This window comes from Belonocnema kinseyi, chromosome 8, assembly GCF_010883055.1.
Source record: "Belonocnema kinseyi isolate 2016_QV_RU_SX_M_011 chromosome 8, B_treatae_v1, whole genome shotgun sequence".
Taxonomy (NCBI): Eukaryota; Metazoa; Arthropoda; class Insecta; order Hymenoptera; family Cynipidae; genus Belonocnema; species Belonocnema kinseyi.
The window spans coordinates 17196546-17207925 of NC_046664.1; the positions used below are offsets into that span (position 1 = coordinate 17196546).

General features: G+C 24.8%; 1 protein-coding gene across 1 annotated transcript in view; it reads left to right on the plus strand.

Annotated features, from left to right (window-relative positions):
- Nucleotides 1-11380, plus strand: part of LOC117178132 (SAFB-like transcription modulator) — a 64992-nt gene that overhangs the window by 47862 nt on the left and 5750 nt on the right. The window contains exons 12-14 of the mRNA XM_033369388.1: nt 914-1087; nt 6833-6969; nt 10429-10582. Of these exons, the coding sequence (XP_033225279.1) occupies nt 914-1087; nt 6833-6969; nt 10429-10582 (465 nt within the window). The remainder of the gene's footprint in view (nt 1-913; nt 1088-6832; nt 6970-10428; nt 10583-11380) is intronic.

Consider the following 11380-nt stretch of genomic DNA (forward strand, 5'->3'; position numbering starts at 1 on the left):
TTTGAACGTTCGAACTTTTTTTATACATAAAATATCGGTCTCAAACTTTGAGAAATGCAAGAGCCGAAAGAAAACTACGTTTAAGTACAAAGCTTAATAAAAAAAGATGTAAAAAAATATATTTCAACAATCAGTTCCAACGGCATCAGCCGGTAACGTTGTACACGAAAATACGAACCCTCTAGAGCCTCGTCTAGTGGCCGCCAGGTTTCGTATTTTCGTGTACAACGTTACCGGCCAATGCCGTTGGAATTGATTGTTGACACATATTTTTTTACATCTTTTTTTATTAACCTTTGTACTTAAACGTAGTTTTCTTTCGGCTCTTGCATTTCTGAAAGTTTGAGACCGATATTTTATGAATAAAAAAAGTTCGAACGTTCAAAAAATGTTGAGGTTCAGAAAAAAGATGAAATAATTTTCAGTGGAGTTCCTACTAAAATGCAGTACCTAAACGTACTTTATTTTACTTTAATACATTTCCCAAAGTTTCAGCTCGATATTTTATTTACAAAAAAAGTTCTTAGGTTCAAAAAAACATTCAGTGAACTGAAAAACTGTGGTCGGTAATATATGTATTTAGCTGTGTCACATGCCCTTAATGAAACAAAAATTAATTGTGACAGCGTTGGATTTTGTTGTTTCGAAATCTTGGAACTTTTTAATTTATAAAATTTAAAAATGTATAATTTGGCACTTTAACAGCACTTAATTTAAAATTGTTCAATTAAAAGGGGCTAAGGCTTCCATTTTATCCTTTTAAATTATTTAGCTTTTGAATTAAAAATATCTGTCAGACTAATTTTACTAATTGATTAAAGGAAAAATATTGATTTAAAATTGCTACCACGATTTGCGTGAAGTATTTACGATAATTTCGAAACTGATGAGAGACAAAATTTTTTATAAACAGATCAGCCCAAGATTTGGGACTGAAGAAGGATTTCAAAAGAGGCAGTGAATTTTCTTCTCGTGGCAGTCGACCAGAAGCTTTTACTGATGTTTCTCGCGGAAGGGAAGTAATTGTTCGTCGCGAACCTTTACCAACTCAAACCCCAACAATTGACCCTCGCCAAGTTAAAGACAGGTAAGTTTATTTTCAAAAAATAAAAAGAAATGCACCTTTTTCGTCCTAGATTTAAAAAATCTCCCTAAAACACCCTAAATCTAGAATTTTGATCCAATTTTGCCTTCATTTTCCGTTTTTTTTTCAGGGTTTATAATAATTTTTTAAGATTCATCAACACAAATTCAAGATATTAGGGAAAAAAAAAGAAAAAAACGTTTGGAAGAGATTTTTTAGGAATTGGAAATATTTCTTAAACATTTTTTTTTGTTGCTAATTTTAATGATTCAATCGAGAAATTAAACCTAAAAAATAAACTAATTCTATGGTTGCAAATCAGAAACAAGTGAAATGGGAAAGTTTTTCACTTGGTTAAAAATTCCTCTATTTTTAACTATAAGAGTTGATATTTCCAAAAAAGATTTTGATTTTATATCGAAAACAATCAAATTAATTTAAAAAGAAAATTGAAAAAATATGTTCTTTCAACGACAACAGTTTTTAATCCAAATACAGGGTGGCGAAATCGGGAATTTTTTAAAGGGAAATGACAGTGAATTTTTTTTTACCGGGAATTTTACAAATTTGTAAAAGAAAAATCTGTCCACGTTCGATTTCAACAGTTTTTAAATAATTAGTGGAATATTTATGTTTTTCAATTATGCTATGATTTAGCTTACAATGCGCAATTCAAAATTTTTTTACTTTAAAAATGTCCGATTTAAAATTTGTATTTCTAAGCTTACATTTTTAATATAAAGAATTTTTAAATGCTGAAACCTTCTAAACTTATTTTCTACTTAAAAATATCTTCATAATAATATATTCTTAATCAAAGGATTTTATTAAATTAAAAATACTGTTTCAGTCTAAAATATTCAATTTTTAACCCATTCAATTTGAAATTTTTTATAAAAAAAAAAAAAATAATTATTGAATATTTAAAGGAAAGAATCTTTAACTGAATTGTTTGACATAGAAAACCTAAAATCGTTAAAATTTTGAAGAGCCTTTAACCTTTGAATGTTACAATTTTAATGGTTGTATTTGAAAAATGCCTAATTTGTAAGTGAAATTTTTTAATTTTTGTGTATAATTTACAAATTAAGATTTGTCGAAAAAAATTTGAGTAATTTTAAGAGATATTTAGGAGTTTTAAAAAGATTAAAAATTATCATGCAAATTTTTGGAAAGTTTTCTTAAAATCTTCTAGAATTTTTAATTTTCCTAGGAATCTGAAGAAAAAGTTTTTATGCTTTTGAAGCCTTTTACAATTCTTGAAAAGAATCATAATTTTTTTGTTTAAAGTAGGCGAAAATCTACATTTTATTTTAAATTAGGCTATCATTTCAAGTTTTACATTAAGTTTGAATCTTTTAAAAACTTCTACATATCTCTTGAATATACTTAAATTTCGCCTAAAAATAATAAATGTTCAATTGTTATTTATACATCCAAATTGTAAAGAATGTTTCTAAAATTTGCAGATTTTTTTGAAAATTGTAGAAAAAATTCAATTCATTTTGACAGATATTTAGAAGTTCTAACAAAATTTTCCAAACTAATTTTAACTTTAAGTCAAATTTAAAACGACTTCTAAATTTCTCAATATTTTGAAATAAAATTTTGAAATTTTCCAAGGTTTAAATTATTTAAAAAGTTTTAAGTTCATTGATTTATCTTTTAATTTAGAGCATTGCAAGTGATAACGTGGATTTATAATTTTTTATACCGAAAAATATTAGGACCTTCAATTTTATAAGCGTAAATTATTAAGCACTAGAATACAAAATTTTTAAATTAAAAAATTTCAATTTCAATTATAAAAGTTCAAAAGTTCATTGTCTGTGAAAAATTTTAGTGAACCGGGAAAAACCCTGAAATAAAGAACTAATTTGGCGCAAAACATTCAAATTTGTAACAAAATAGTTACATTTTCAAAAAAAAAAAAAATGGTTAAATTTTAAATAAAAAAATATTTTTATTTTACCTTAAAAACAGTTTATTTCATCCATAAAATGATTATTTCTTAACAAAATAGTAGAATTTTTAACAATAATATAAGGAAAAAAATGTTAACCAAATTGTTGAATTTTTAAGCCAAAAAGACGAATTTTCCCTATCATTTAAATTTGCTACCAAAAAGTTTATTTTTAACTAAATATTTGAATTTTATCTTTTTGGTTTGAAATTAATTCATTTTAATTAAAAATTGATCACTTTGGTTGTAAATTCGTTATGTGTGCAAAATTAATTTTTTTTTAACTGAAAATATTTTTATTCCATTTTTGGTTGAAAGCTGATCCTTTTTTTTAGTTCGGAATTCAACTGTTTCGATGAAAATAAATGTTGTTTAGTTGAAAATACTATTTGATTGAAAAATCATGTATTTTGCTAAAAATAGTATTTTTTCGTAGAAAATTAATCTGGTTGAAAATGTAAATATTTGGCTAAAAATTAATCTATTTTGTTGAAAATGCAATATTTTTACTTTAAAAGATAGGCATTTTAGTGCGGTCTAAAATATTTATAATCAAAGGTTTTTATTAAATGAAAAGTATTATTTCAGTCTAAAATATTTCATTTTGAAACCATTTAATTTGAAAATTTTCAATTAAGAAAATGAGTAATTACTTAACATTTAGAAATGTTTGACTTTTCATTTAAAATCTGTAATTATAAATTAAATATTCAAAACTAAGAAAAAACTAAACGTTAAACGTTACAATTTTCAATGCGCTATTAAAAAAAAGGAATTTTTAAGTTAAATTTTTAAATTTTGATGTCTAAATATGAATTGAACACATATAATTTTCAGAAAAAATTTGATTAATTGGAAGAAATATTTAGAAGTTTTGAAAAAATTCAAAATTAATGAAAAATTTGAAATTATTTATATTTTTGGCAGGCGAAGAACAAAAAATTCAAAAGCTTTTTAAGAATTTTGGAAGACTTCAGAAGAATAAAAAAAACATTTTTCTAGAAAAGTTGGAAATGATTTTTTATTTCAAAAAACTAATTTGCAGAGAAATATATATTAAAAGATTTATAAAGATTTACAAAATTATTAAAAATGAGCTTGGAAGATTTTAAGGAAAGATGTATAAAAGTTCTGAGAACATTTAAAAAATAATGTAAAATATGTAGATGTTTCAAGGTTTTGAAATAAAATTTTGAAGCATTTTAAGGATTTTTCATTTATTTGAAATGAGGATAACTTTTAGTTTAAGAATTGTTCACTTTATAAGAAAAATGTAATAGTTCTATTGAAAACGATAACGTGGATTCATATTTTTTGGAAGTGATTCTGAATTTTTTAAGTCTGCAATTTTTTAAAAAAATTATATCTTTAATTTGGCAGTTTAACTGCGTTTAATTTCAAATTGTTCAGTTGAAAAGCTGAACCGAGAGTTTTATGAAACCGGGAGCGATCTTTTTACAAATTATTGAGAAAAAAAATCTGTCCAACTTTGATTTTCAACCGTTTCTTAAATAATTAAATTGTGATCTTTTTCAATTTGGATATTCAGTTTAGAATGCGCAGTTCGAAAGTCTTTTACTTAAAAGATTTTCCATTAAAAAATATTCATTTTTGAGTCTACATTTTAATTTAAAGAATTTTAAAATTCCTTTTTGAAGACTTGAAGTATTAAAATTTAGAAGCGTTTAAAATAGAATATTTTTGAAAAGAAGAATTTTTAGTTAATCAACTATAGCTATAAATTAATTTATGATTTTTCAAATTAAATTGTACTTTAGGATTTAAAAAGTGGATAATAATAGATTGTCCGATTAATACTCTATAAACTATTTAAAATTTTTTAAAAACTTAAAAATAATATATTTATAATGAAAGACTTATTAATTGTCAATTATCATTTCAGTTGAAACAATTCCAGTCTTAAACCACTCAATTTGAAAATTTTCAGTTAAGAAAAAGAATAATTACTTAATATTTAGAAATATTCGATTTCATTTACATTTAGTTATTATAAATTAAATATTCAAAACTAAAAAAAAAAAAACTTAGAAAGTTACAGTTTTCATTGGTTTATTAAAAAAAAATGTTTTTAATCCGATAATTTTAGATGTAAATATAAAGCAATTTCGAATTGTGACGCTTAAAATTGTACAGTTTCAAAAAATGGAGTCATATTGCAGCATTCTTGTTGTTTATTATTTATATGAATTTTCAAAGTAATATCTTTAAATTTTCCGATTTTTTGAAAAGACAAACTAATAAATCATTTCAAATTGGAAAATATTTAATTGGAAAATTTCAAGAGTTAATGATAGTTCTAAAGGAAGATTTGATAGTAATTAATTAAAAATTTGAAAATTTTTAGAAGTTTTGAAAAGATTCAAAATTAATTTAAAAACTGAAATGATTTCAGGTAATTTAAATGAAGTGTTTTAAAATTTTTTTCAGAACTTCTGAATATATTTTAAAATTAATCGAATTTCTCCTACAATTCTTGGAAAATCCTGCAAATTAAAAAAATAAATCCTTAAAATCTTGCAGGTTCTTTGATAATTTTTTTAATCTCTTAAAATCTTCTTAAACTTTCTGTTACAATAATTTTCCAAAGTGAAAAATCATTTTCAATTTCCCTAAGAATCTTGAGACATTTTTCGTTTGAAATCTGCAAAAATCTACATTTTATTTTTAATTGGGCTGTAAGTATTTGAAATTGTTTCAAGATCTAAATTTAATTCGATTCTTTTTAAAACTTCTAAATATCTCTTAAAATTACTCTAATTTTTTTACAAATAATAAATGTTCTATTGTTATTTGTTCATTCAAATTTTAAGGATTTTTTATCAAAATTGCAGGATCTTCTAAAAATTATAGAGAAAATGAAATTAGTTTTAAAATATATTTAAAAGTTCCGAAACGAAACTATATAATTATTTTGAATTTGGAAAAATTCAAAACCAGTTCTAGATTTCTCAAGATTTTGAAATAAAATTTTAAAGCTTGTAAAGGATGCATAAACTATTTGAAATTAAAATAATTCAACTTCTAATTTACAAACTGTTAATTAAAAAAATTATTTTTTAATTTTTAATGTGTCCACCTTAAAATTACTTAATATAATTTTAAACAATTTTAAAGTTTATTGCTTGATTCTTTAATTTAGACTTTTGAAAATGTTAACGTGGATTTATTTTTTTGGAACTTAATCTGAATCTTTGAACACTATAATTTATAAAAGTTCTAAATTTTGCAGTTTATTTGAATTTCATTTGACATTGTTTAAGTAAAAAGTTCTAGTATCTTCCATTTTATACCTGTACATTTTTGAGCATTTGAATACACAATTTTTGAATTGAAAAACTGTTAAACTTCAATTTTACAAGTTTGGAATTTAAGGATTCCACTTTGAATGCTTTAATTTGTTGTTTATTATTTTAAATGAAATAATGTTTAGAATATAGTTTGATTTTTTAAATTTCATTCACCGTGAAAAATGTTTTCGAATCGGGAAATGATTGCGAATTTTGGTCTTCGATTAAAACGGCCACCTTGTATAGTTTAAAATTCAAGAGTTCCCCTTTGAGCTCTTTAATTTGCAGAATAGTATGTTATTAATTGAAATGGAAAAATGTTTGGCTTTAGAGTTTGATTTCTTAAGACTGTGAAAAATGTTTGTAAACCGGGAATTTTTTTTTTTCTTTCATTAAAACGGCCATCCTGATATGTTCAAAACTGAATTTATATTTAACTTGATTGAATTTTGTATGTGTCTTTATTTGATTTGAAAGGTACGAGCGACCAAGTGCAACGTCATATGGCCGCGACCGGGACGTGCGCCGATCAGAGCCCGATTCACACAGAAGTTCCCGCGACACTCACGGAGGTCGCTACGACAGTTCGAAAGCTCCAGGGTCCAATGCGCCTCGTAAGTATCACCACGCAGTTAATTCCTACCGAAGGCCATTTGCACAGTATTAAATTTGAAATAAATTTTCTGCTGCTGACAATTACAATCAGGCATCGAAAAAATGTCCAAATCTTTCGCAGCAATCGATTAATCAATCAATAAGCTTCTCACAGCGTTCTGTCTGAAATTTGTAGATGCATCTCTTCGACGTTTCTTTGTTTGTTGTTTTGTTGTTTTGAGAAAAATGCCGTGAGAGATATTAAATTTGAATTTTTACACTCTCATATTATGCGATATGCAATCATTGGTGATGCCGAAAAATACCAGTTTCCTATATTCACTAAATCGGATTTTTCTTTTCTTTCTTTTTGCTCTTTTTTTTTCTTCCTATTTAACGTAGGCTTATTTTTAGAAGACCAAATGTGAATTTTCCATCGAGGGAAATGAATCGCGGACGGGAGAAATTGCTAATTGTAATTTGAAAGAGAAATATTGTGGAAGGGAAGAGTCTTTTTCTAGTTGAAGGTAATTTGTGGAGAACTTTGACTATCGATTATTATTGATTAAACTCGGAGGTATTCTCTTTTTTCGATATTCTCGAAAAACGGAACCCTTTATTCCCCTTTTCAATTTTAACCCTCAAACTGCACACTGGTGCGAATTCGCACCCCAAGTTTTTTTTTTTTTTTGCATTTATACAAACACATCTCCGTCGGATTATCCACACATATATTAAATATATATGTGATATATGCTAGTTGTTTATTATATGTTGGATATATTAAATATTTAATGTTAACATTGCAAAGAAACCAATTCGCACCAGTATACCGTTTACGTATGTAATATTGGAATTGCGCGGAAAATTTCGGGACCGGAAATTATTTCCGAGTTTTAATTGTCAGATTTTAACTTGACTCAAGTTTTACTTGAAAATCTTACCAATAAAAAAATTGATAAATATTTATTTGATCGATTTGCAACTAAATTATTTAGGATTTGAATAAAACTTTAACGTAAAAATAATTTTTTGTGCTACTGAGAATCAATTGGATAACTATTACTTTGTCAAATATTATTTACCAGTGGTGACCCTTTTTTTCGAAAAAATCAACTTTGATCGAAATTTGTGTTTGTGGATTGAAATGTTTATGCAATAAGCTCAATTTTCTTTAATTTGAAACAATTGCATTTTTAACTGTTGAAAATTAAATAGAGAATTTTCTTTCATTTTCAACGGTTCATTATTCAATTAATTTGAATTGAAAAAAACTCAAAATACCATTTTTGAAAACTGAATAATCAACTGCTAAAAATTGGGAAAAATTTAATTTTTAACTGTTGAAAATTCAAAAGATTCAATTTTCAATTTTACTTCAATTGTTAGCGTTTGAAATTTTTTTTGTGGAAAAATCAATTGTTTTAAATGAAAAAAAATCAAATTTTTGGTAATTTTATCATTAATAGGAGATAATTCAAATATTGAAAATTGAAGAAAATTGATGATTAAATTTTAAAAAATTGCAAATTCTATCGTTGAAAAATAATGAAAATTCAACTGTTAAAAATAAAAGAAAATTGAATTTTCCACAGTTTAAAAATAATTTATCCATTTTCAAAAGTTAAATTTTATAAACGTTGAAAATTCTATTTTTAGTTGTCTACATTTGAAAACTAAATTTTTTAAAATTTAATTCTTTTATATTGAAGAAAACTGAAAATTGAATAAAATTGATAATTTAATTTTCAACTGATGAAAATTCTATTTTGTTCAGTCTTTAACAGTTGAAAATTCAATTTTCATCATTTGAAAATTCAATTGCTTTAAATTGAAGAAAATTGAAAATTAAATTGTTGAAAATTGAATACTCTACCGTTAAAAATTTGGGAAAATTTTATTTTACAATTGATAAATATTGAAGAAAATTGACAATTGAATTGTCATCAGTTGGAAATTACATTGTTGATAATTCAATTATCAATTTTCACCAATTTTTAACAGTTAAAAATTCATTTTTCATAATTTGAAAATTCGATTGTTTTAAATCTAAGAAAACTGGAAATTAAATGGTTAAAAAATGAATACTCAACTGTTATAAATGTGGAAAGAAAATTGACCGTTTTAGTTGAACAGATGAAAATTCAATTCTTTTAAATTGAAGAAAATTAAAACATTAGATTTTTGAAAATTACAAACTCAACTTTTGCAAACTGAGGAAAATTAAATTTTCATCTGTGAAAAAATTAAGGAAAATTAAGCATTTAGTTTCAACAGTTGAATTAAAAAAAAAGACAGAAAATTCTGTTTTTAATTTTTTTTTAATCGAAAGTTTAGTAGATAAAAATTCAGTTCTTTAAAATTAAAGAAAACGAAACATTTGATTTTTGAAAATTGAAAACTTAACTGTTAAAAATTGGGGAAAATTTAATTTTCAACTGAAAAATTGAAGAAACATGAAACTTGAATTTTCAACAGTTAAATTTACAATCGTTGAATTTTATTTAATTTCCAATTGTTGAATTCAACATGAGAATTCAATAAATAAATATTTCAATCCATAAAACAAGAATTTTGAAAGATTATCGATGGTTAATTTTTGATGGACCAGTTTGTTGAATAAAATTGTTTCATGTCTTGTTTTCTACATGTAATAATTATTTATTAATGTTTCCATTTTTCGCGCAAAAAATGCTCTTTCATTTTTTTTTTGCGCTCAATTTGCACTACTTTGAGCCGAGGACTCAAAATTCTCCACGAATAATCCAGTTTTAAGAGAAAGAGATAGGCTGCTTTTCATACTCTTTTTTTCTAGTTGCAATTTGGATTTCTCCTGAATTAGCAGTTCATTTCGATATATCGATGGAATTTATAGAGTTGAGGTACTTAAAAAGTAGACTAGAATTCTATTTTGTGAGAATGTATTTTTCAATCTATTTTCATTTTACATTATAGTATTAATTGTATTTTTTTCTTGTTTTTTTGTTTGTTATTTCCTTTTTCTCAGTTTCAAGCAAAGATTAATCGCTGTGAATATTTATTGTTTCTTTTGCAAGCCGATGCGTAAATCGATGTGAAAAATATGTTTTATTAAATGAAGTACCGCTAAATTTAGAAGGATAGAAGTATGTAAATTATTAGATATCGTGTACGGCTTCTTTCCAATAATAAAATTCATATTTGCATATATTCTGAGTTTTTTATTGTAGTAAGTTGTACCTCTTATAATTTTTTTTTTATTGTTTTTCAATACGCGGGAGATATTTTATTATATTTTGTTTATTTGGTTGTTATTATTTGTTTGCTTTTCGATTTAGTGGAGTTGTCAAGTCTAGATAAAATCACTGGATGATGAGATTTGTCAGAAATTAAAATTAAAAAGGGCATTAAAGTAGTTTAATTGGTGTTTGTAAAGTAATTTAATTAGTATTTTTAGAGTAATGGTGGTAGTTATAAAATAGAAAATTCTTTGTATCCAGGTGATAGTCGATACGTGGATAACAATCGTGGTCCAGGTGGATGGCACTCGGGACCACCTGCAAAATCTTTTAATTCTGCGCCGAGTGGAGGTGCTCGTGATCCGCGTAATGAAACTTCCGGTTGGAGCGGGCGATCCTCAGATAATGTTAACAGGTGATGCAGACGTCGATGTTTTTTTTTTTTTTTTTTTAGTTCTGACAGTAGACTAGATACAAATTTCTACAATTTAAACCTTTATTAGACTTGTGAACAATTTTTTTATTTATTTCTTACAAGGATCACAGTCCGCCTCCCCGCCCTGCCGCAAATTTGGAAAATTCCCTAAAATATCCAAATTGGAGAATTATGATCCCTTGTTCTATTTGTTGTACAAAGTTTCAGATTTTAAACGATCTACAAACAGTTCAAAAGGTTTGAAAAATATTTCAATGATTTCACAAATTATTCAAAACGTTTCATAAATTTTAAATCGCAAAGAATTCAAATTACAAAGATTGAAAATATTTTACAAATATTTTGATTATTTCATATTTTTGGTGAAAAATGTTGTTAAGAAAATTAATTATATTGTAGAAATTTTAACTATTTTGTGAATTCAACTGTTTTCTGAAAAAATTGTTTTTTCCTTTCTTAAAAATTCAACTATTTGGTTAACATTTCAACTTTAAAACAAAATTTAATTATTTTAACACATGAATTTTATAGAAAATTGAAATATTTTCTTAGAAATTCTTTTGCTTTTGTGATCGAAAATTTATCGTTTTGGATTGGAAATTATTATTTTTTGTGAAAAATTCAATTAGTTTGTTGAAAAAATTAATAATATTGTAGAAAATTTATCTATTTTAGAATTTTTTGTTCTTTCCAAAATGCGTCTCTTGCTGAAATTCAACTATTTTGTTAAAAATTTAACGGTATTCTGAAAAATTCGTTTTTTTCTTTCCTAAAAAT